Genomic DNA, 24,399 nt, shown 5'->3' with positions numbered 1-24,399 from the left:
CCCAGTGCTCTTCCAATGCGGTCTCTGCTGTGCTGCTCTGAAGCTGGCCAGATGGCCCAGTGCTCCTCCAATGCGGTCTCTGCTCTGAAGCTGGCCAGCTGGCCCAGTGCTCCTCCAATGCGGTCTCTGCTCTGAAGCTGACCAGATGGCCCAGTGCTCCTCCAATGCGGTCTCTGCTGTGCTGCTCTGAAGCTGGCCAGATGGCCCAGTGCTCCTCCAATGCGGTCTCTGCTGTGCTGCTCTGAAGCTGGCCCAGTGCTCCTCCAATGCGGTCTCTGTTGCGCTGCTCTGAAGCTGGCCGGATGGCCCAGTGCTCTTCCAATGCTGTCGCTGCTCTGAAGCTGGCCGGATGGGACTATGCTCCTCCAATGCGGTCTCTGCTCTGAAGCTGACCAGATGGCCCAGTGCTCTTCCAATGCGGTCTCTGTTGCGCTGCTCTGAAGCTGGCCAGATGGCCCAGTGCTCCTCCGACATGGTCTCTGCGGTGCTGCTGTGAAGCTGGCTAGATGGCCCAGTGCTCCTCCATTGAGGGCTCTGCTGCGCTGCTCTGAAGCTGGCCAGATGGCCCAGCGCTCCTCCAATTTGGTCTCTCCTTGCAGCATTGGAGGGTGTACAGTTTGGGCCAGCGTAGTAATCATGCCACTGGTCCAAACTGTCAAACATTCAGGAGCCCACCGCCCCCACATTGGAAAACCATGCATACCTAGGCTACTGCAATGCCTTGCACATGGGGTAAGTGACATAGCGAATCAGGAGAACTATACTACATTTCTAATTGGAGGTATTTGCTAATATTACTACACCTACTACATATTGGGATAGGATCTTGGAGATGGGAATACCCCTTTAAAGCCCATGATGGAGCTCCGTTCCTGATCACTGGTAATATGAAAAATAGAAAAAAAAAGTATGTTTCTGCAGCTCATGTGAGGTAGACTCCCAATAACCAAAGTAAAGACCACTCTCCAGTAACACGTCCTGAAGGGTTTATTAAAAGAAAGCAAAAAAATAAAATCTATTTCATGCAATTTCCGATAACACCTCTCACTTATAGGAATTGGCTTTGTGCTTCGGCAGGAAGGTGAAATTAGGAGGAACAGGACCCATCAACATTTCACTGCAAGGAAAAAAAAAAAAAGATAAAAGAAACGGCAGAGAAAGTGATCGATGGCGGACAAGTCCTTCACATAAACGTAGGCTAGAACGGTCTAAAAGGAGAAATCGTGTTAACCCCTTTTTTTCTTTTTGTTTATTTTTTTTCCCCGAGCTATAATTTTGTTTTTATCAAAATAGCCGTAGAAGGGATTTTTTTTTGCAAGACTAGCTTTTTTTTAAATCCAAGTAAATTTTTATTCATTTTATAACAGTTGCACATATACAAATAACATTCTCAACCAATGTGTTTCACCCCCTTCCTCAAAACATGTTATTCAGAATACCATATCATAGGTATATGTCCACACAAAACAGAATAAATCAGGCTGATCAAGACCAGCCAGGCCGAAAAGCACAGAGCCCTTTGGCATTTGTTAATACAATGTGTAGTGATTCCATAACAACTGGTACATGTCTAACAAGACCCTCTCGAGGCTGATAACTGGTTGTCTCCAAGCCAGGGACCCCATAGTTTATCAAAATATTTACTTCTATCCCTTTTGAGGTATACCCCTTTTACCAATGATATAAGGGACTCAACTTTTTTAATAAACTCTCAGCCTGTCGGGGGGAGTTGCAGAAATCCAGTTTTTAGCAATCAGTTTTCTAGCCATGTATAGTAGTCAAGCTATGGCAAGTTTCCCAGTCTGAACAGTACTCAACTCGTCTACATATCCCAGTATGCAGGTCAGAGGGTTACTAGTCACCACGCACCCATAGGCTGACTTTATATAGCCCAAAACTGCTCCCCAATATGTGTGTAAACGCGGGCATGTCCATAACATGTGCAATATCCCTGCTTCCTGTCGGGCGCACCTCGGGCATCCAGAATCAGTCCTAAGACCGATTTTAAACATCATTTTAGGTGATCTGTACACTCTGTGAGTGACATAGAGCTGCGAGAGTCGTTTGGGCTCACTAAGCGAAAGATTGGGTATGTATTCCAGCACCGAAGCCCCTGCCTCCAAGCTTTCCACAGTGTTTTGAATAATTTTGCAGACCGAACTGCCCGTGTCATTTTCTTTCCATCCCTTCATATGTTGGCATTGAGCCGCCAGGAAATATAACCATGCATTGGGCAGTGCCAGGTCACCGTCGTCTTTTGGTCTCTGCAGAGTTTCTAGTCTTATTCTAGATTGCCCTTTACGCCAGATCAAATCTCTGAAAAGCGTATGGAATCTAGATAATGGGAGCATTAAGTAGAATATATAAAATCTGAGGCACTGACACCATCTTAATAAGTTTTAACCTGCCCACCACAGAGAGTTGGAGTTTACGCCATGCCGTTTATTTTGCACTTAATTTTTGTCTGGAAGGGGCAGTAGATTCTGTTTTTTTATAATCTCTAAGAGGGGACGATATTACCAACCCCAAGTACTTGAACTGGGAAACCACCTCTATCTGGGTATGCTGAATGTCCGAACAGTCTAGCGGACCATCTAAAGGGAATAGTACAGATTTATCCCAGTTGGTAGTCAGACCTGACAACCGCCCAAACTGTTTAAGTATATCCATTACACTATTCAGGGATCTACCATAGTCTCCCAGGAATAGCAGAAGGTTGTCCGCCTACAATGCAATCTTCTATGTTCCCATATTGAAACCATCTAACTTCAGAAGAATTCCTGCAAGACCAGCTTTAATTTTAAATGACACCATTCATTTTATCTAAATGTACTGAAAAAAACGGAAAATTCTAAGTGAGGAGAGATAGGAGCCGCGGATGCTGTATTTGGTATCGCTGCATTCAGAAATGTCCGATCGATCAAAATATAAAGTAAATTAAACCGGTCATTAAAAGAGAAAAAAAAAAAAAAAATCGAAACTCCAGAATTACGTTTCTTTGATCGCCGCATCATTGCAATAAGAAGCGATCAAAACATCGTATCTACCCCAAAAATAGTATAAATAAAAATGTCAGCTCTGGGCGCAAAAAAAAAAAAATAAGCCCTCACCCGGTTCCAGATCCTGAAAATGGAGACAAATGCAAAAACTTTTTTGCATACAAATTTCAGAATTTGTTTTCACCACTTAAATAAAAAAAGAACCTATACATGTTTGGTGTCTATGAACTCGTACTGACCTGGAGAATTATAATGGCAGGTCAGTTTTACCATAGAGTGAACATGGTAAATAAAAAAAAAAAAAAATACAAATTGTGGAATTGCACTTTTTTTTTGCTATTTCACCGCACTTGGATTTTTTTTCCCATTTTCCAGTACACGATATAGTAAAATCAATGGTGTGGTTGGGATGGTGTGCAACACATCCCGCAAAAAACAAGCCCTCAAATGGGCATATTGATGGGAAAAAAAAAAAAAGTTATGGCTCGGTCAAGAAGGGCAGGAAAAAAAACGGAAAATCGCAAAGTCATTTCAGATAGGAAAAAAGGGGGCGATTTAAAATCGGTTTTAAATGTTTTTTCTGATTTCTTTAAAAAACTTTTCGCTCTTTTTTAGCTCCCCGGGGGACTTAAGCCTGCGCTCGTTCACTAGTACTTTATACTGAAATCCTTCCGTATTGCAGAACACCGTACAAATAGCAATTTTTTTTAAGAAGCCCATGCAATGAGGGACTACAAGGAGCATCATCCTCAGCCTGAACAACGTGATGCTTCTGCGTTAGGGACAATTCATACGACTGTATAGCGGCCCTACGTTCCGATACTCAACTTTAGGCCCTGCCGTGAATTTCCTGAGACGTACGGTGTATGAGGCCGTTAGTACAGGTCACGTCACTCATGGTCAGGCTGGGATCTTGCATCTGGAGAAGAAACTATAGTGCCGCTATACAGATGTGTGAATTAGCGCTGACACAGGCAGGTAGTTGATTTGACTGTAAAACCATGTAATGCACCATTCTCCCAACAGAGGCGCTGCAGGGAAATCAATCACTTGCTGCCAGCTGCCTTGCAACATGACAAGCTGTGATTAATTATCCGAAGCAGATAAAACCTAACGAGGTTATTAATGACACCGGTGCCTTGTATCCTTTATCCTACATAGTGGACGGCACACCTACCTGATCTTTATCCAGTCATCTACGTTCTGACTCGCCATTAACGTCTCCATGTAGTCTCTTCCCATGTAGTACGGGGGTCTCTCGTTCAGCTTCTGAGGTACACGTTCCAATAAACCAACCGGAATGTATCTGCGAAAAAGAATTCCCAATATATAAATTCAGAAAACTTTTGTTTTACTTTTTGTTTCCCACCCACTTCCAAGAACTTGGGTCTGACTCCCAATACCAAACTTTTCTAAAAGCGCATTACCTGCAGAGGAAGGAGAGCCACTCCAGTAGGAACCTCCTGGTCCTCTCCACCCCCTGCGTGTCTGAGCCCCAGTGCTCGAACCCAAAGTTTGTAAAGTCTCGGAGAATATCAAGTCGTTCTGAAGATGAGATGTCCCAGTGCCGCTGCTCTTTTATCTCCGTGAACAGCCAAGGCTTCACCAGTGCCCCCCTGCAATCAAGAGATGGAACATGAGGAAGTCAGCAATAAAAGCAGCTATTCCGGAGTATGCAAGATATCGGGTGGAAATTGTTAAATCATAGCATCCTAGAATATTAGAGTTGGAAGGGACCTCCAGGGTCATCGTGTCCAGCCCCCCTGCTCAGTGCAGGAGTCACTAAACCATCTCAGACAGATGTCTGTCCAGTGTTGAAGACGTCCATTGAAGGAGAACTCACCACCTCTCGTGGCCGCCTGTTCCACTCTTTGATCACGCTCACTGTCAAAAAGTTTTTCTGATAGCTAATCTGTATCTTCTCCCTTTCAGTTCCATCCCATTGCTTTTCATGTTTCCATGTGCAAATGAGAATAAGGACGATCCCCCTACACTGTGACGTCCCTTCAGATATTTGTAGACAGCTATTAAGTCTCCTCTTAGCCTTCTTTTTTTTTCAAGCTAAACCTTCCCAGATCCTTTAACCGTTTCTTGTAGGACATAGTTTGCAGTCCACTCACCATTCTGGTCGCTCTTCTCTGAACTTGCTCCTGTTTTTCGATATTTTTTTTTTTTTTAAATATGGTGCCCAGAACTGGACACAGTATTCCAGATGAGGTCTGACCAAGGAGGAGCAGCGGGGGATAATTACTTCACGTGATCTGGACTCAATGCTTCTCTTAATATATCCCAGAACTGTGTTTACCTTTTTTGCTGCTGCATCACACTGTTGACTCATGTTCGGTCTGTGATCTATTAGTATACCTAAGTCTTTTTCACACGTGCTGTTGCTTAGTTCTATTCCTCCCATTCTGTAGATGTACCGTGTAGGTTCCACCGATTGCCAGAACAGGGCACTTTCCTGGCTGCAGAAACGAGGCCTAAAGGAGCTGCGTGGAGCCCTCCCCCAGTCGTGCAAAGACTCTTCTGCTCCGTCTAAGGCACTGAAGATATGAAGAAGCCGAGGTGCTCGGCCATCTTTCTCCATGCTATAAGACTTTGAATGGAGCTGCAGCATTTGACTTGGTCTTACAGCCAGAGTAAAAACAGGGGATACAAGTTTCCCCTTAAAAGGATTAGTGGCTCTAACAATTATCCTTCTTCTACTGGCTCAGATTTACGTAGACAATATATAAAACTTATAAGCCAAGCTGCAGGGGTTTCTACTATGGTACTATATAACATTTAGGGGATTTGCATCTACTTGTGGTGCAAATAGATGAGGTCCAAGGCGTATGGACATGTTAGGAGGAGGACGAGCACCGGACCCACCATCTATTCTATGAGCTAGAAAGTCGATGTCTCCAGCGAGGGCTCTCTCGCTCAGTCCGTATGGTACACAAGAGGCCATTCTTGTGAATGAAACAAAATAATACATTCCCCTCTTTTGTGGGTGCTGTAGGGTCAATATGGTGCTGGCTTCGGCTTCCTTTTTGGAAAAAGTGTGAACTAAAGAGTGGATCTCCAAGGACCCAGTTAAGCAGGTCATGTGTAGGTATAGGATTTTTTTTTTTTACAAAAGTGATTTAGATTAAAGACACCTTAACAAAACATGTTTTGGTAAAAATTCAACACATGTCTTCCATATAAGAACCCCCTCTATACTGGTCTTTAACCATAGTGACATCTCTCATCACCCCAGAATACTGACCTGGCCACCATAATCCCAGAAACACCAGTCTCCAATGCTAGATTTGCATCCTCAAAGGAGAAGATATCGCCATTCCCTGCAAGATAAGTATTTATTTCACAACTGACTATACAGATAATCCGATTTAATGAGGACTTGTTCCAGAAAACCCTTGATGTACAAGTAATTTCTGGATCCAGATTAAATATCAGAACATTATTTCTACAAAATGGAAACAATTAGGTAATAAAGTGCAAAGTATTCAGCTTGTGGCAGCCCCTGATATACACTGGCACCGGGAGATTATCGAAACTTGTGATGTGTCTTTGGTTCCTGTTCAATGGGGTGTACGGTGTGTCCCTACACACTCTGCACTGTCCAGTTAGTGTGTAGGGAATATGCAGTTAATGCAGAGATTCAAGGAAAGGGGCAACGCAGAGATTCAAGGAAAGGGGCAACGCAGAGATGCAAGGAAAAGGGCAACGCAGAGATTCAAGGAAAGGGGCAACGCAGAGATGCAAGGAAAAGGGCAACGCAGAGATTCAAGGAAAGGGGCAACGCAGAGATGCAAGGAAAGGGGCAACGCAGAGATGCAAGGAAAGGGGCAACGCAGAGATGCAAGGAAAGGGGCAACGCAGAGATGCAAGGAAAGGGGCAACGCAGAGATGCAAGGAAAGGGGCAACGCAGAGATGCAAGGAAAGGGGCAACGCAGAGATGCAAGGAAAGGGGCAACGCAGAGATGCAAGGAAAGGCGCAACGCAGAGATGCAAGGAAAGCGGCAACGCAGGGATTCAAGGAAAGGCGCAACGCAGAGATGCAAGGAAAGGCGCAACGCAGAGATGCAAGGAAAGGCGCAACGCAGAGATGCAAGGAAAGGGGCAACGCAGAGATGCAAGGAAAAGGGCAACGCAGAGATGCAAGGAAAGGGGCAACGCAGAGATTCAAGGAAAGGCGCAACGCAGAGATGCAAGGAAAGGCGCAACGCAGAGATGCAAGGAAAGGCGCAACGCAGAGATGCAAGGAAAGGCGCAACGCAGAGATGCAAGGAAAGCGGCAACGCAGAGATGCAAGGAAAGCGGCAACGCAGAGATGCAAGGAAAGCGGCAACGCAGAGATGCAAGGAAAGCGGCAACGCAGAGATGCAAGGAAAGCGGCAACGCAGAGATGCAAGGAAAGCGGCAACGCAGAGATGCAAGGAAAGCGGCAACGCAGAGATGCAAGGAAAGCGGCAACGCAGAGATGCAAGGAAAGTGGCAACGCAGAGATGCAAGGAAAGCGGCAACGCAGGGATTCAAGGAAAGGGGCAACGGAGAGATTCAAGGAAAGGGGCAACGGAGAGATTCAAGGAAAGGGGCAACGGAGAGATTCAAGGAAAGGGGCAAAGCAGAGATTCAAGGAAAGGGGCAAAGCAGAGATTCAAGGAAAGGGGCAACGCAGGGATTCAAGGAAAGCGGCAACGGAGAGATTCAAGGAAAGGGGCAATGCAGGGATTCAAGGAAAGGCGCAACGCAGGGATTCAAGGAAAGGGGCAACGCAGGGATTCAAGGAAAGGGGCAACGCAGGGATTCAAGGAAAGGGGCAACGCAGAGATTCAAGGAAAGGGGCAACGGAGAGATTCAAGGAAAGGGGCAATGCAGGGATTCAAGGAAAGGCAAAAATGCACTAATGTAGTTGGACTAATGGTTTCTAACTATTAACGATTCATAGGATCCTATTTCAGAGCTCTGTGAGCAGGCTCCTACCAGCTGCGTCACTGGTGCCTCTTCTGACTTTTAAGTCTGAAGCCCCATCATGGCAGCTTACTAATCAGAAGAGGTGCCTGTGATGAAGGCGGTTAATAGGACTCTGGACCAGGATCCTATGAATCTTTTTGCACGACTCTCTTTCTAATCTGTCGCTCTCCAGCTTCTGGCGAGACATATGTTTGTAGATGCTGGCGAGACTCAAGTCTGAGACCACCGCGGCAGAGGAATCACTCACCAAAAAGGGGCAGCGGGTCGGCGATTTCAGCGCATCGCTTAATATATTCCCAGTCAGCCAGTTTCGTGTACCTCTGTTCCCTGGATCTACCATGCAGCTGAAATGAAATAACAGAAAATAATAATAATAAAAAAAAAAAAAATGCAAAAATTCTGTTCTCACAACCTGGAATTGCACATTTCTCTAATCTTTGTCTATGAGGGAAAACTTTCCATTTTAAAACAATAGGGTCACAGAGATCTTGGGTCTTTCAATAGACCCTGGACATCTCTGTGATACAATAAGTAGCATTCATGGGGTTAAACAGTGAAGATCAATGGTTCCTGGGGTATATTATGGCCTTTACCCCGATCCTCATCACACAGCATCACACCAACACGGCGAATGTACACATGATGAGGCAACTGCATGTTTAAAGTATATGGACACCTGCCGTGCTTACTTCTGCCTACAAAGCGTGTCTGTACAACTGGACTCATCCACGTTTTATGGTCTGTACTGGGAACGGCCACGGGCCTCCTGACCTGAACTCGTAGGTATGAGTTCAGTTCTGGAGACCCCCTGCCGGTCCTTGTATAGACCGCGAAGCATGGGTGTGTGAATCTGACCTAACATTTTTAATAAAACCCTACTGCAAAAAAAATGCTTTAACTTTTTTTGGGTTCTACATCCTCTATGTATCACTGAACATAGACTGCAAAAACGAGTTAACAGTGAATCAGTCAGCGAGCTCATCTGATTGATTCTGGGTCTGTAACACCTTATCCCTCCTCTGAGCCAATTTATGACCAAATCCATAGTTTAATGTTGATCTGGTCATAAATTATATTATAAAAAAAGGAGTTTTCTCGGGAATGCAGGTATTTATTAAAATCAGAAATGTCAGGGGAGTAAACGGTTCATACTCTATGGGAATTTGGAAGTGGTTAATGGAAGGATAAGGTCGTATGCGGTATTGCAGTTTAATGTTTTTCAACTCAATGGAGACATGCTGCAATACTGCATGTAACCTGAGGACAGGTGTGGCGCTGCTTTTGGAAGTAAGCAGCCATGTTTTTGTTTTGTTTTTTAATTCTTGGACAGCGCCTGTAACTTCACATACTATTGCTATAGGTGCCCTTCCCTCTCTCTGCAAGTAAGGCTGTTGAGGTTTTGTAACAAAGACTCACAGTGACCAGTGACACCCCCCAATCCCGCAGCTCTGGAATGAGTTTATGGGCCAGGTTGACTTTTTCCTGCACCCCGGTTCTGATCTTCACAGTGAGAGGAACATCCAAAACCTGCAAAAAAAAAAAAAAAAAAAATTTGATAAATTATAGGACATGGTAAGAATATCTACGCCGCATTTTCAGCTTATATTATAGTACTTGAGAAATAAAGCAGTTTATTGACTACCTGCTTTCTCTATTCATTGATCTCAGCTCCTAATGAAGGGAATGTGATCTGAGCTGCAGTACCTAAAAACGACCACTAGATGGAGCACGGAGCTGTACTTCCAGCAGCAGCAGGTGATCAGAGGAGTTGCCGGACCCCCACTGATCTCATACCGATGACTTATTCACTCTGTACAACCCCTTTAACAGATTAGTTGGACTGGTTAGTCACAACTACAATAATCATCTCATTGTCTGGTAAAGCTGCCGATATGAGCGATGTATTCCGGAGATGACTGGGCAGAGTAAGGGGTTCACAGACTTTTAATAATGCAGTGTATATCTGCAGTAGAGGGGAAACTGGAAGGGAATTTGGCTGCAGGATCTGACTACACGGGGTTTCTTTGTAGTCTGTTACCATGGAGATACATAGTTAAGCATAGAAGCTGTGACCGCAGCACAGTAAAAAAAAAAAAAAAAAAAAAAAAAAAAATTCTAGGTATTATTAATCAAACCATTTACAAAGTTGCTTCATTTTAGATAAACTGGAGCAATAACTTCTATAGTGCGGCCCTATAAACATTGTACTTCTAATTCCACATACTCACAGAGTTCATTCCTCTTACAATGTCCTCAAATTTCTTCACTCTGGTCATTAAACCACATCCTCCACCCTGTAAAAAAAAAAAAAAAAAAATTCAATTTTCATTTAATAAAAAAAAATAATTGAAAATATTTCCATTAAAAAAAAAAAAAAAAAATTATATATATATATATATATATATATATATATATATATATATATATATATATATATATATATATATATATATATATATATATATATATATAATTTTATTTTATTTTTTTAAATGGAAATATTTTCAATTATTTATTTATTTTTTTTTAACTGCTGTTAAAATAAGGAAACTGCTAAAAAAAAACGCACCATGTGAATGGGATTTTACATATCTTATTCATTTTGCTGCAACTATAAAATGGTGTGTTTCCCCCCCCCCCCCCCACACTATAAAAAATAAATAAAATATGTGTGAACATTTGTGTAAGTTTTGGGGTTGCCATATATATATATATATATATGGCAACCCCAAAACTTACACAAATGTTCACACATATTTTATTTATTTTTTATAGTGTGGGGAAAAAAAAAAAAAAAAAACACACCATTTTATAGTTGCAGCAAAATGAATAAGATATGTAAAATCCCATTCACATGGTGCGTTTTTTTAGCAGTTTCCTTATTTTAACAGCAGTGTCGATTCTTTGAGCATTTTTGCTGTGGTTTTTATTTTTACCCATTCAAATAAAAGCATAAAAAAACGTACATAATGTATGCAGCATTTTTTCTGACAACATTGCGTTTTTTATGCAGAAAAAAAAAATATTGAAAGAAAAAAAAAAGTTTGTTTTTTTTTGCATATTGTTTTAATTTCCAAAATCTCTGCTTGCTGTCAGGAAATATATTGTGCAGGCTTTTTTTTTTTTTTTTTTGCTTTCCCTTAGGATTTTTGATGGGAACATTAATGTAAGGTGCAGATAGGATAGTAGCCCAAAGCGCAATGTGAACAGAGCCTTACACCTAGAGGATGAAACATGCACAAACTTAAAGTGTTACAGAACTTTTGAGGATATCAGAAGTTTTGGTGATCCGGGGTCTGCATCCCACCGTTCTCAGAGATAAAGGGGCAGCTCGATGAAAGACTCAGGACTAAAATCCCCTCTGATGAATACTGACCCTTCAATACTTCTCACAGCTGACCGTTCGCTATAAATGTATCCATAAAATTAGAAATCTTGAAAATGAAAAAAAAAAAGTTTTGAAAAGTTTTGCAACTTTTTATTATTCGGTTTAAGAGGACCCATCATCACTCTCGATAGGTCCGCTTTACTAAATACTTGTGTTCCCCAAAAATACCAACTCTGGAGCAATTCTCAGGTCAGGGGAGAGGACAGATCCTACTTAGGCTGGGGAAAAAAAAAAAAGCTTTAACACCAAAGTTGCTCCCATCCGACAGAGGTTCCATGGACATAAATCAGAGCCTCACCTTCTTATAGACCAAGTCAATCGGGCAACCAACGTTAATATCCACAAAGTCAACCTCAATGCTTCTGTTCAGCAGATCTGCACATTTCGTCATTGTGTCCGTGAAGGCGCCCTCTAGCTGCAGAAAAGAACGAAACGCAATCATTGATTAAAACAGCAACAAGGCGGAAGCAATGGAGGATTTAAAGTAGTTCTTAAAGGGGTATTCTCATGTCCAAGATCCTATCCCAATATGTAGTAGGTGTAATATTATTATTAATAGCAAATAACTCCAATTAGAAATGTAGTATAGTTCTTCTGATTTGCTATGTCACTTACCCCATATGTGCAGGGCATTGCAGTAGCTTAGGTATCCATACTGATATAGTGACAGTTAGTTGTTAGTGGTCGTAACCATGGATATCAGAGCTACTGCAATGCCCTGCACATGGGGTAAACGACATAGCGAATCAGAAGAACTATACTACAATTCTAATAGGAGTTTTTGATACTATTATCATTATACCTGCTACATATTGGGATATGATCTTGGAAGTGAGAATACCCCTTTAAAGACACCATTAATTTTACCATATTATGTACAGAAAAAAAAAAAAAGGAAAAAGATTGCAAGTGGTGTGAAAATAATACACTTATGCATTGGTCTGTTTCCTTTTTACGGCGTTTACTGTGCGGTAAAAATGACCTGTGCGATTTCAGCCAGATTAAACTTGTATAATTTTTTTTTTTTACGTTATTGGGTTCTAAAAATGCTGAACTTTCTAAGAAAAAATAAATAAAAGTTGGTTTGCACCATTTTCTGAAACCCGTTTTTTTTTTTTTTTTATTTCAAGCGGGGATGTAGTCTATTGGTACCATTTTGGGGTACGTACAACATTTTGATTGCTTTTTATTGATGGGAGAATGATGAATAAAAGTGCAATTGTGGCACTTTTTTTTTTTTACACAGCGTTTACCGTATAGAATGAGTCGTTAATAAATGACCCATTGTTTACCGTATTTTTCGGACTATAAGACGCACCTAGGTTTCAGAGAAGGAAAATAGAAAAAAAAATGTAATCAAAAAATGTGGTCACGATGCACTGTTAAGGGGGAGGGGGTCTGCTGCTGACACTGGAATAGGGGTAATGTCCCCCAATTCTGATAATATCCCCCATCCTGGTAGATATGCTCCCCCTTCCTATTATACGTGGCTCCCATCCCCATCCTGGTATGCATAGCACCCCTCTATCCTGATATGCATGGCACCCCTCATCCTTATCCTAGTATGCATGGCACCCCTCATCCCTATCCTGGTATGCATGGCACCCCTCATCCCTATCCTGGTATGCATGGCAGCCCTCATCCCTATCCTGGTATGCATGGCAGCCCTCATCCCTATCCTGGTATGTATGGGCCCCTCATCCTTATCCTAGTATGCATGGCGCCCCTAATCCCCATCCTGGTATGCATGGCACCCCTCATCCCTATCCTAGTATGCATGGCCTCCTCATCCTTATCCTGGCTTGCATGGCTCCCTCATCCTTACTCTGGTATGTATGGCCCCCTCATCCTTATCCTGGTATACATGGTCCCCCTAATCCCCATCAGGCTGCACATTAAAAAATAAACACTCCTACTCACCTTTCTTCTCTCCTCCAGCGCAGCGTCCTGTCTGCCCGCACTGATCTCCCCATGTGAGCCGCGCATGGCGTCACTACCATGCGCGGCTCACAAGGAGAGATCAGCTGCCGGAAGTCACTGCTCCCCACGCCAGGACTGTGTGCGCGGGGAGCAGTGACTTCATGCTCCTTAATAGTAGCACACAGCGTAGCCGCAGCGCGGCTCCTACCGGGCGATCGTGTGTGCCCGCTGTTAAAGGGCATGAATATACACCCCCTCCCCACGCTATTAAGGAGCATGAAGTCACTGCTCCCCACGCCCATGGGCGTGAAGAGGGGGTGAATATTCATGCCCTTTAATAGCGGGCACACGCGATCGCCCGGCAGCAGCAGGAGCCGTGCTGCTGATACACTGTGTGCTGCTATTAAGGAGCATGAATAGTCAGTGTTCCCCAAGCCTATGGGCGTTGGGGAGCAGTGAATATTCATTTTATTTAGCAGCGGGGAAATTGTAGGCAGCAGCGGGCGGTTGCTGCCTCCTGTGCCCGCTCCTCTCCCGCCAGCAAAGTATACACACACACACACACACACCCCTCCAGCAACATTCAGGCTATAAGACGCACCTACCATTTTCCTCCAAAATTTTGGAGGAAAAAGTGCGTCTTATAGTCCAAAAAATACGGTAAATCACATTTTTGAGTGACATGTATTTTTTATTTTTTTTTGCCAATGTTTTATTTTTCCATATCGCAATCTTTATTTTAAAAAAAAAAATAAAATTTGTAAATTTTCACACCGGCCACTGGGGCTTTTTTTTTTTTTTTTTTTTAGACTCTTTACTTTGTGTCCCTTCATGAAAAGTTTTCAGCAGGCTCCTTATCATCAGAGGCAGGATTATAATGACAGGTAATAACTGTATACACTCTTAATAACACAGGATCCACCATTCTCAATAGATAATGTCACAGCTCACCTCCTCCTCCTCCTGTACAATGACTGATAACACCTCTATATACAGTCATGGCCAAAAGTTTTGAGAATGACACCAAAATTATATTTTCACATGATCTGCTGGCCTCTGGTTTTTCTTAGTGTTTGTCTGATGTTTATATCACATACAGAAATATAATTGCAATCATATTATGAGTACCAATAGGTTATATTGACAGAATGAGTTAATGCAGCAAGTCAATATTTGCAGTGTTGCCCCTTCTTCTTCAAGACCTCTGTAATTCTCCCTGGCATGCTCTCAATCAACTTTTGGACCAAATCCTGACTGATAGCAGTCCATTCTTGCATAATCAATGCTTGCATTTTGCCAGAATTTGTTGGTTTTTGTTTGTCCACCCGTCTCTTGATGATTGACCACAAGTTCTCAATGGGATTAAGATCTGGGGAGTTTCCAGGCCATGGACCCAAAATCTCTATGTTTTGTTCCATGAGCCATTTAGTTATCACCTTTGCTTTATGGCAAGGTGCTCCATCATGCTGGAAAAGGCATTGTTGGGCGCCAAACTGCTCTTGGACGGTTGGGAGAAGTTGCTCTTGGAGGACATTCTGGTACCATTCTTTATTCATGGCTGTGTTTTTAGGCAAGACTGTGAGTGAGCCGATTCCCTTGGCTGAGAAGCAACCCCACACATGAATGGTTTCAGGATGCTTTACAGTTGGCATGAGACAAGACTGGTGGTAGCGCTCACCTCTTCTTCTCCGAATAAGCTGTTTTCCAGATGTCCCAAACAATCGAAAAGGGGATTCATCAGAGAAAATGACTTTGCCCCAGTCCTCAGCAGTCCACTCCCTGTACCTTTTGCAGAATATCAGTCAGTCCCTGATGTTTTTTCTGGAGAGAAGTGGCTTCTTTGCTGCCCTCCTTGAAACCAGCCCTTGCTCAAAGAGTCTCCGCCTCACAGTGCGTGCAGAAGCACTCACACCAGCCTGCTGCCATTCCTGAGCAAGCTCGGCACTGCTGGTAGTCCGATCCCGCAGCTGAAACAGTTTTAAGATATGGTCCTGGTGCTTGCTGGTCTTTCTTGGGCGCCCTGGAGCCTTTTTGACAACAATGGAAGCTCTCTCCTTGAAGTTCTTGATTATGCGATAAATTGTTGACTGAGGTGCAATCTTTGTAGCTGCCATATTCTTCCCTGTTAGGCCATTTTTGTGCAGTGCAATGATGGCTGCACGTGTTTCTTTAGAGATAACCATGGTTAACTGAAGAGAAACAATGATACCAAGAACCAGCTTCCTTTTAAAGTGTCCAGTGATGTCATTCTTACCTAATCATGACTGATTGATCGCCAGCCCTGTCCTCATCAACACCCACACCTGTGTTAATGGATCAATCACTAAAACGATGTTAGCTGCTCCTTTTAAGGCAGGACTGCAATGATGTTGAAATGTGTTTTGGGGGTTAAAGTTCATTTTCTGGGCAAATATTGACTTTGCAAGTACAGTAATTGCTGTTAAGCTGATCACTCTTTGACATTCAGGAGTATATGCAAATTGCCATTACAAAAAATGAAGCAGTAAACTTTGGAAAAATTACTATTTGTCTCATTCTCAATACTTTTGGCCATGACTGTACAGTAGATAACACAGGATCCACCATTCACAATAGGTGATATCACAGCTAACCTCCTCCTCCTTCCTTCACAATGACATTTGCACAGGCTCATTAGATGCTTCAATACAAAAGATAGTCAGAATCTGCTCATTGTTGCTAATGCACATGTACATGTGTTTCCTAAAACTACAGGAAGTTAAAAGTGTAAAAAAGCCCCAGCGGCCGGTGTGAAAATTGTAAGATTGTAATATATATATTATATGTACATACACACACACACACACACACTTTAAAGGCTGTTGTCAGAGACTGATAGTGGCTAGAGATGAGAGAACTGATTGGCAACACCCTTTGCTGTGCCGCACACATGACCTCCAAACTGGGGGGGGGTTTTATCGGACGTCCATGATATACCGATTTGCCCGCTGCAAATCGATTCGCTCTTCTTTAATAGTGGCATCTAAATGGTTAAGCCGCAGCGATCAGAGCTTGCTCCGATTGCTGCTTTTAGAGACAGGTGCTGACTGTATAACACAGTCGGATCCCTATAACATGGAAGCGAGCGCAGCTCCTGCACCGGCGAAACCTCTACTAGAGAGGAGCATTTGTCGCACCAGATAGATGCAACCACAAACCTGAACGCCGAACAGATCCTCGGTATGATGCCTTTTCATCAGCGCCCATTCTGACGGCTGGCCCTGAAGGAGGTTGGTGCACACGGCCATCTCTCCGCACGTGATGTCCGCTCCATACCGCTTGCATATTCTTCTAAATGGAAGATTCCCACACTGGTAGCAAAAAAAAAAAAAAAAAGAGAAAATTATATATATGTGATCTGAAAAAAATGCCAAACATTTAGCACCAATGAAACCCCATGGACAAGCTAACGTGAGGTGCACGGCCCAGGTCTCCAGGCCGGCACAGTGCGGCAAACAATCAGCCCTGGGGAGAGGCCGGTGCTGTCGGGGCACGTGGCTCACAGAGGATTGCCTGCACTGGTGCAAACCCTCAGCTATGAGAAGTAAGCCATCGTCCGCCTGTGTTTTCTGCAGGATGTAGATGAGATTTTGCAAAATCCACTCGTATACTTTACTGGATTTGGGTTTTGTTTTAAAGGCGACATAAGTTTAAAAGTGACCTATAGTGGATCTATAATGGACAGATAACACTTACCGTTGTTAGCGGAGCCAGGTACAATTTGCCTCGGAAATCAATCTGTATAGAAAAAAACAAAACAAAAGATCAGCTATTCACATTCTTAAGTTTAGGGATTTTTGGCATCTGAAGGATAGGCGATAACAACCTAGAGATCGAGAGGGATGAGAGGCAGTGCACATGCCCGATGGCTGCTCCATTTATTCCCTATGGGGCGGCAGATTGGTGCGGGTCCCAGAAAAGGGCACTTTTTACCCCATCGATCTAAAGGATTAATTTCATCAGACAAACCATTTACAGGCCGACAAAACAGTAATGGGGTCTTAATGTGATTGTTCTGTCCCTATACGACATCCTGTTATCAGCGGCACGTGACCCGCTCACATGGGATGATGTGCTGCCGACAATGAGGCACAAAAATTATCACAGAGAGCGTTTTTGCTTGCGCTCCGAGTGGCTGATAATCAGGAAGGAGCGATCCTATAAACACTCTTGGCTCTTCTAAATGGACCATTAAAATAGGTCAATAATATCAGACTCGCCGGCAGACCCTCTGATCAGCTGATGAAGGGGCTGTTTTGCACCGGGAGTGGCACTTTGTATAATGGTAAATAGTACCGCCAGCTCTCTCACTCACGCGGGTAGTAGAAAGCTTCGAGTATCACACAGACCCTATAAATACGCTACATCCCACCACAAGTGCATTTAAATATCATCTAGATAATTTTTGGTCCTCACCGTTTGTTTCTCACAAGGCCTGAGTTTTATGATATCTTCATCTGTCACAGCTCCCAATGTCACCTGCGTGGCCGGCTCAGTTTGACCCCTTGCTCCCACTGCAGGGTCCACGCACACACCACGGTCACCCCCTTTAGACGTGGCATCCTCCAGTGTGCGCAACTGGGACTCGGCCTTGACACCAGCCTTGATTTCTACATTCCTGTTTTTTTGGGATTTGTTCAAAAGTTTCAGGTATCCCTCAGACTTCTCAAATAAAAACTTCTTCTTCCGCAGCTGGATCTGCAGCTCTTTCTGTAGACTGTTCTTCACCAGCACTTTTCCTTCTTGTTGTTCCACCAGCTCCTGGTTTATTAGATTTTGGAAACTGGCACTCAAGTGAGACTTGGCGAAACGGCAGGTGATCCCGTAGGTGCATCTGCCAAAAGTCTCGTACAGATAACAGTTGGGGCCAATATCTTCATGCTTCCTCGACATATATTTCTCAATGTCGTGCAGAAATTTGCATTTGTCACCAAAGAAACATTTACTGGGGCATTCCTGTTAGTGAAAGGAAAACAGATTAATCAGGTGTACTGGGTGTGCAGAAAATTTAAGGGGACCTGTCAGCTGATTAATGCTGCCCAAACCACGAGCAGCATAAATCAGAGCCTGGCCGGATCTTCTCAGCACCAATGCAGGTGACTGACAGGTCTTATCCATTGCAAGCGACCTGTCAATCACCTCTAGCAGCGCTGGGAGGAGCCGGCCATGGGAGTGGCAGTGCCGGACCAGTATCGTCTCCGGCTATGGTCCCTGGCTGGACCTTTAAAGTAAATTTTCTCTGAAATGCCAGAGCTGTTGACAGTTATAAAACATTTGGAATTATCAAAATTATTCTAGATCGCCTGGGGGCCCCCACTGCTCGTCCCGGCATCGCCTTACAGCCCCTTCTCCTCACCACTCCCTCTACTCAGAGCTCACTCTCTGCACTGCCCCCCTCGCCCCGGCATCGCCTCGCCGCCCCTTCTTACCAATCCCTCTCCTCGCCCCCCCCTTCTCCTCACTACCCCCTCTCCTCGGCCCGACATCACCTCGCCGCCCCTTCTCCTCAGCCCGACATCACCTCGCCGCCCCTTCTCCTCGGCCCGACATCACCTCGCCGCCCCTTCTCCTCACCACTCCCTCTCCTAGCCGCCCCTTCTCCTCACAGCTCACTCTCCACACTGCCCCCCTCTCCTCGCCCCGGCATGGCCTTGCCGCCCCCTCTCCTCACCCCGGCGTCACCTTGCAAAGTCCATTTTTCAGAGTCTCTTCCGTACCTGTACGATAGATGGACACAGCCGCTGCTGCTCTAGCTGGTGGTATTTCACATGAGGACGACTCTTGTTCTGCCCTCTTGCCCTCTTCTTGTCTTGCTTGTTCTCTTCGACTTTAGTTCTTTGCTCATCCTCATTTCCTTCGATATCATCTAATTTAATTTTTTTGGCTTGTGGTTGGTCCACGGCATTGCTATTCTCATCCTGGTCGTCGCTCTCCTCAGTAACAAATGGTCCATCTGCGTCTATAAAAGCGTGGAAGGCGTTCTTTGTGGTTAAAAACCTGCAGCAATAAAAGTACAGGATGGTTCAGAAATACTAAAGACGCACTGCTACGGCCTATGTAAATACTGAGGCCTCCATCAGACGTCCATTTATATGGCGGTAGTACACGCATAGTGCTGCTCCATTCAAAAGGACCATATACGAGCGCTGATGGTGATCCTTCAATCTTAGTGCAGAGCATGCTACTAGTCACTTGACAATGGCAAGTGACCACTGCAGCCAGTCAGCACATGCTGATTGGCTACAGCCTTCACTTTCCATTAGAGTGGTGTTTCCAGCAGGGTGACAAAGCGCAATCTGAAGCTAAGTATAAAGTTTTTTTTTGTTTTTTTTTTCTTTGTGCTCCATTATTGGACAAATCCTTTAAATTTGATTGGTTGATGTGGGCAACAACTCCAGCGCTTGTCTGTACCACTTTCTATTCAGGAGACCTATCAATGTAATCACATGTTCAGTATTTGGTCAGTATTTTACATCAGTATGTGTAAGCCAAAACGAGGAGTGGAACAATCAGAGGAAAAGTATAATAGAAACACATCACCACTTCTGTATTTATCACCCACTCCTGGTTATGGCTTACAAATACTGACCAAAAACTGAACATGCCCTAACACTTACTGAGTTTTAATAGCAGCGACTCCTTTTTCAGAATCCGCATTTATTACAGCCTCCGTCCTGCGGTTCTCGTCCCTCCGCTTGCCTTCTTCTGCCATTCTGGAAAAAGAATTCAAATAATAATTTAAAAAAAAAGAATTCAAAAATAAATTTCTCAAAGTACTAAAAAAAAAGTTCCAGGTCTCTCTATTTGTCGCTAATGCAGAACCAGCCTAAGTTTGCAATTAAAGGGGTTGTCCTAGCAAGTTGCAAATATTCCTACATCACCACCTTGTTATCTGTAGATGTCGTCTACAATCGTGCTGCAGAGGAAGCGCTGAATTACAAGGTGGCCATTCAAGTGATCCAGGATATGTCAATGAGGGTCTGGATAACTGTTCTACTATATAAAGGGGATCTAGATTGGAGGGGGGATATCGCATCGAGTGCCAGCTGTTTTATACTACCAGCAGATGGCTCTAACTGAAGCGACCAGAGCTGCTGTTTAACCATCTATATGTTGCCATCAGTCTATGACAGCAGCATTTAAATAGTTATGATGGTCTCGGCACCCATAGTGTGTACCCGTAACGAGATTGCGGTGTGTTGATGATTTACAATGGCAGCCAGGGTGTCTTCTGAAGGTGCTCGTAGTATAAGCTATGGGGAAAGCACACATAATAGGGTGACCCTATTAAAGGAGGAGGAAAAAAAGGGGATGGTTTAAAGTTCAACCTGCTGCAGCATCTTGGCTGTGAAAAGTCCACAGGTGAATAGTCAAAAAAAAAAAGAAAAAACTGGTACAAATAGGCTGCGCTGATGGAAAATTTCTTGCTACAAGAAGATGGAATGAGGTTCCTTTATTAAGATGACACGTTTCAACACCATGGCGGTGTTTTTATCAAGTAAAAAAAAAAAGAAAAATAATTTCAGCTTTTCTGACTCGATAAAGATGTCGTCTTAGTATGAGAACAACATCGCATTTTCTTGCTGCACCCATCAGCGCAGCCTATTTGTACCAGTGGAAATTTTCCTGAACGTCCTTGTTGCTGTGTGTAATATATATATATATATATATATATACACACACACACACACACACGCACATATAGATTATATGTGTTTATATATATACATATATCTATTCACACATATATACAGTACAATATATATATTCACACACATGTGTATATATACATATATTTAAAAATAACCCCTTTTCCCAAGTTGAAAAGGAAATATTTAAAATGAGAGAGATCTGCAAGAGTCCGATATATAAAATTAACTCATAATGCTAACACCACAGAAAAGAAAAAACAAAGCCAGAACTGTTATTTTTAGATCGCCCAGCTCCTATCTAAAAAAAAATGCAATAAAAAGTGATCAAAACATTTTATGTACACCAAAACGGTACCAATAAAAAATACAACTCTCATCATGCCAGCAGCGCTGCAGGAGGTTAGGGCATGCTGGGATTTGCAGTTTCACAGCAGCAGAACATCACTAATCCATTCTGTAACATATAGGTACTACAAAGATGCACATTGCACTGGATTGTGGAAGACAAACCCACCCCAATAACTGCACCCTGCACCCAGAAAACCCCGTCACGCGCGTATCTACCCTGCAACTGCACTGCTCTCTCTCCACGCTGGACCAGGAAAAGGAAATAGCTCGTGTGCAACTTCGAATACAATCCCCCATGCCCCCTGTACGGTACGGCTTAAAATTAATCCGTACAGCAACAGTAGCAGAACAAAACATTCCGTGGCAGCAGGGGAAGTGTCACGTGGTGCAGCAGTGTGATCAGGAAGCAGCAGGCTCCGCCTCCCGGAAGTCAGTGCAGTGATCGCGGTGCTGCAGAGCAGGAGCGCTGTACTCAGCCGTCACATGACAGCCATGGAGGAGGCGAGGATGCAGCATCTCTGTGCCCGGGTCCTGCTGCTGCTCCTCGGCCTGGCCATGGCGGCCGCACAGACCAGTGCTCCGGGGCCAGCTCCCATCACCAGACGTAAGAGAGCGGAGCAGGGGGAGGACATGATGGGATAATGCAGCGATGGGCGCTGAGCTGGGGACTGTGCTCTACAGCTGCCTGTAATACAGCTAATATGTGCTAGCAGTAGTTCTATCAGGGAGGGAGCGAGGCCGTCAGATGTCTTCTTTCAGGAGCAGTGTTAGGCTGTGTGCCCACGTAGCATTTTTCAAGCGTTTTTGATGCGGAATTTCCGCAGCGTAAACGCTTGAAAAACGCTTGGTAACCCGCACCCCATGGTCCCCAATGGGATTCCGCAAGTTCTATGCACATGCTGCGGATTTTTCCGCAGCGTTTATGCTGCGTTCAAAAATCCGCAGCATGTCATTTAATTTTGCGTTTCCGCAAGCGGAATTGCCTTTGTTCAATGCATAAAAAACGCAAGGCAATTCCGCATGTGATAAACGCGTGATAAACGCGCGAAAAACGCGCGATAAGGCTATGTGCCCACGTTGCATTTATGAAGCAGAAAATTTCTGCTGCATAAATGCAAGTCCTCTCCCGGAAAAACGCATGCGGAATTCCGCACGCGTTTATCGCGCTTTTTTCGCGCGTTTATCACGCGTTTTCCACATGCGGAATTGCCTTGCGTTTTTTATGCATTGAACAAAGGCAATTCTGCTTGCGGAAACGCAAAATTAAATGACATGCTGCGGATTTTTGAACGCAGCATAAACGCTGCGGAAAAATCCGCAGCATGTGCATAGAACTTGCGGAATCCCATTGGGGACCATGGGGTGCGTGTTACCAAGCGTTTTTCAAGCGTTTACGCTGCGGAAATTCCGCATCAAAAACGCTTGAAAAATGCTACGTGGGCACACAGCCTAAACGCGTGCGGAATTCCGCATGCGTTTTTCCGGGAGAGGACTTGCATTTATGCAGCAGAAATTTTCTGCTTCATAAATGCAACGTGGGCACATAGCCTTAGGCTATGTGCCCACGATGCAGAAATGAAGCAGAAAATTTCTGCAGCATTTCTGCATCTCCCTGGCAGAAAAAACGCATGCAGATTGTGCATGCGTTTTTCCTGCAGAATACATGCGGATTCACATGCGTACCCACATGCGTTAACGCATGTGTTTCCGCATGCAGATTGACAAGCGCTTTCCAGGCGATAGGCTGGGTGCCCACGTAGCGTTTTTCAAGCGTTTATTCTGCGGAATTTCCGCAGCGTAAACGCTTGTTAAACGCTAGGTAATCCGCACCCCATGGTCCCCAAGGGGATTCCGCATGTTCTATGCCCATGATGCGGATTTTTCCACAGCGTTTATGCTGCGTACAAAAATCCGCAGCATGTCATTTAATTTTGCGGTAGCGCAGCGGAACTCCCGCCATTGACTTGCATTGAGACGCATAGAAACCGCGACTGTACATTTTTACAAGCGGCTTCTATGCGTCTCTATGTGCGGATAGTACCCAGTTCTGGAGGAGGGGAGACTCTCATCCAGACCTGGGTACCATTGTACCTGTAAAAAAAGAATAAAATAACAAATAAAGTTTATACTCGCCTGTCCGGCGTCTTCTCTCTGAATGCCGGCATCGCTGAAGGACCTTCGGTGACGTCACAGTCATGTGACCGCAGGCCCTTCACCGCTCTGTCTCGCGATATGCCGGCAGCCGGGAACCAGCCAGGAAGCAGCGCTGCAGCCACGCTGGGGCCTCGGGGGTGAGTATAGCTTTATTTGTTTTAATTTTTACGGTTCACACTGTATAAATCCATGCTGTTTGCATGGATTTATACAGTGTGACCTAGTTGTCAAGCACTTTCCAAGTGATGCTATGGCTATGTGCCCACGTTGCATTTATGAAGCAGAAAATTTCTGCTGCATAAATGCAAGTCCTCTCCCGGAAAAACGCATGCGGAATTCCGCACGCGTTTATCGTGCATTTTTCGCGCGTTTATCACGCGTTTTCCACATGCGGAATTGCCTTGCGTTTTTTATGCATTGGACAAAGGCAATTCCGCTTGCGGAAACGCAAAATTAAATGACATGCTGTGGATTTTTGAACGCGGCATAAACGCTGCGGAAAAATCCGCAGCATGTGCATAGAAGTTGCGGAATCCCATTGGGGAACATGGGGTGCGGATTACCATGCGTTTTTCAAGCGTTTACGCTGCGGAAATTCCGCAGCATATACGCTTGAAAAATGCTACGTGGGCACACAGCCTATCGCCTAGAAAGTGCTTGTCAATCTGCATGCGGAAACGCATGTGGATCTGCATGTATTCTGCAGGAAAAACGCATGCACAATCTGCATGCGTTTTTTTCTGCCAGGGAGATGCAGAAATGCTGCAGAAATTTTCTGCTTCATTTCTGCATCGTGGGCACATAGCCATAGCATCACTTGGAAAGTGCTTGTGACAACTAGGTCACACTATATAAATCCATGCAAACAGCATGGATTTATATAGTGTGAACCGTAAAAATTAAAACAAATAAAGCTATACTCACCCCCGAGGCCCCAGCGTGGCTGCAGCACTCGTT

At 44.2% G+C, this 24,399-nt stretch overlaps 2 protein-coding genes across 4 annotated transcripts in view; one reads left to right on the top strand and one right to left on the bottom strand.

Annotated features, from left to right (window-relative positions):
• Positions 1 to 964: 964 nt before the first annotated feature.
• On the bottom strand, positions 965 to 21,660 carry DUS3L (dihydrouridine synthase 3 like). Of its 2 annotated transcripts, none has more exons than XM_073677403.1 (14): positions 21,455 to 21,660; positions 19,906 to 20,001; positions 19,006 to 19,285; positions 17,705 to 18,244; positions 16,985 to 17,026; positions 16,447 to 16,599; positions 11,649 to 11,765; positions 10,191 to 10,256; positions 9,379 to 9,489; positions 8,210 to 8,306; positions 6,250 to 6,325; positions 4,427 to 4,615; positions 4,177 to 4,305; positions 965 to 1,117 (listed from the first exon to the last, which is right to left on the bottom strand). In XM_073677403.1, the coding sequence occupies exons 1-14, from the start codon at positions 21,643 to 21,645 to the stop codon at positions 1,045 to 1,047; spliced, it is 2,160 nt and encodes a 719-aa protein (XP_073533504.1). In that variant the 5' UTR covers positions 21,646 to 21,660; the 3' UTR covers positions 965 to 1,044. The 2 variants fall into 2 exon arrangements, with proteins under 2 accessions (XP_073533504.1, XP_073533505.1); XM_073677404.1 differs by having other exon boundaries at positions 21,505 to 21,633.
• A 5-nt stretch (positions 21,661 to 21,665) lies between these two features.
• The window catches only part of PTTG1IP2 (PTTG1IP family member 2), a 58,963-nt gene continuing 56,229 nt past the window's right edge, over positions 21,666 to 24,399 (top strand). The window contains exon 1 of one of the 2 annotated variants that reach the window (XM_073677407.1): positions 21,666 to 21,892. In XM_073677407.1, coding sequence (XP_073533508.1) covers positions 21,772 to 21,892 — 121 coding nt within the window. In that variant the 5' untranslated portion in view covers positions 21,666 to 21,771. The remainder of the gene's footprint in view (positions 21,893 to 24,399) is intronic. The other variant, XM_073677406.1, reaches the window with a different exon arrangement.

Source organism: Phyllobates terribilis, unplaced genomic scaffold, assembly GCF_046119375.1.
Source record: "Phyllobates terribilis strain yellow unplaced genomic scaffold, ASM4611937v1 Scaffold_4__5_contigs__length_816908805, whole genome shotgun sequence".
NCBI lineage: Eukaryota > Metazoa > Chordata > Amphibia > Anura > Dendrobatidae > Phyllobates > Phyllobates terribilis.
Note: the sequence above shows the minus strand (reverse complement) of the source record. Positions and strands in the feature narration are given on the sequence as shown.

Coding starts and splice junctions, on each gene's coding strand:
- DUS3L (XM_073677403.1), bottom strand. CDS start 21,645: ATGTTTTGTTCTGCTACTGTTGCTGTACGGATTAATTTTAAGCCGTAC. Junction 16,600..16,984: donor ACCTGGCTCCGCTAACAACG/GTAAGTGTTATC, acceptor TTTTGCTACCAG/TGTGGGAATCTTCCATTTAG. Junction 10,257..11,648: donor TTGACTTGGTCTATAAGAAG/GTGAGGCTCTGA, acceptor TTTTTTTTACAG/GGTGGAGGATGTGGTTTAAT.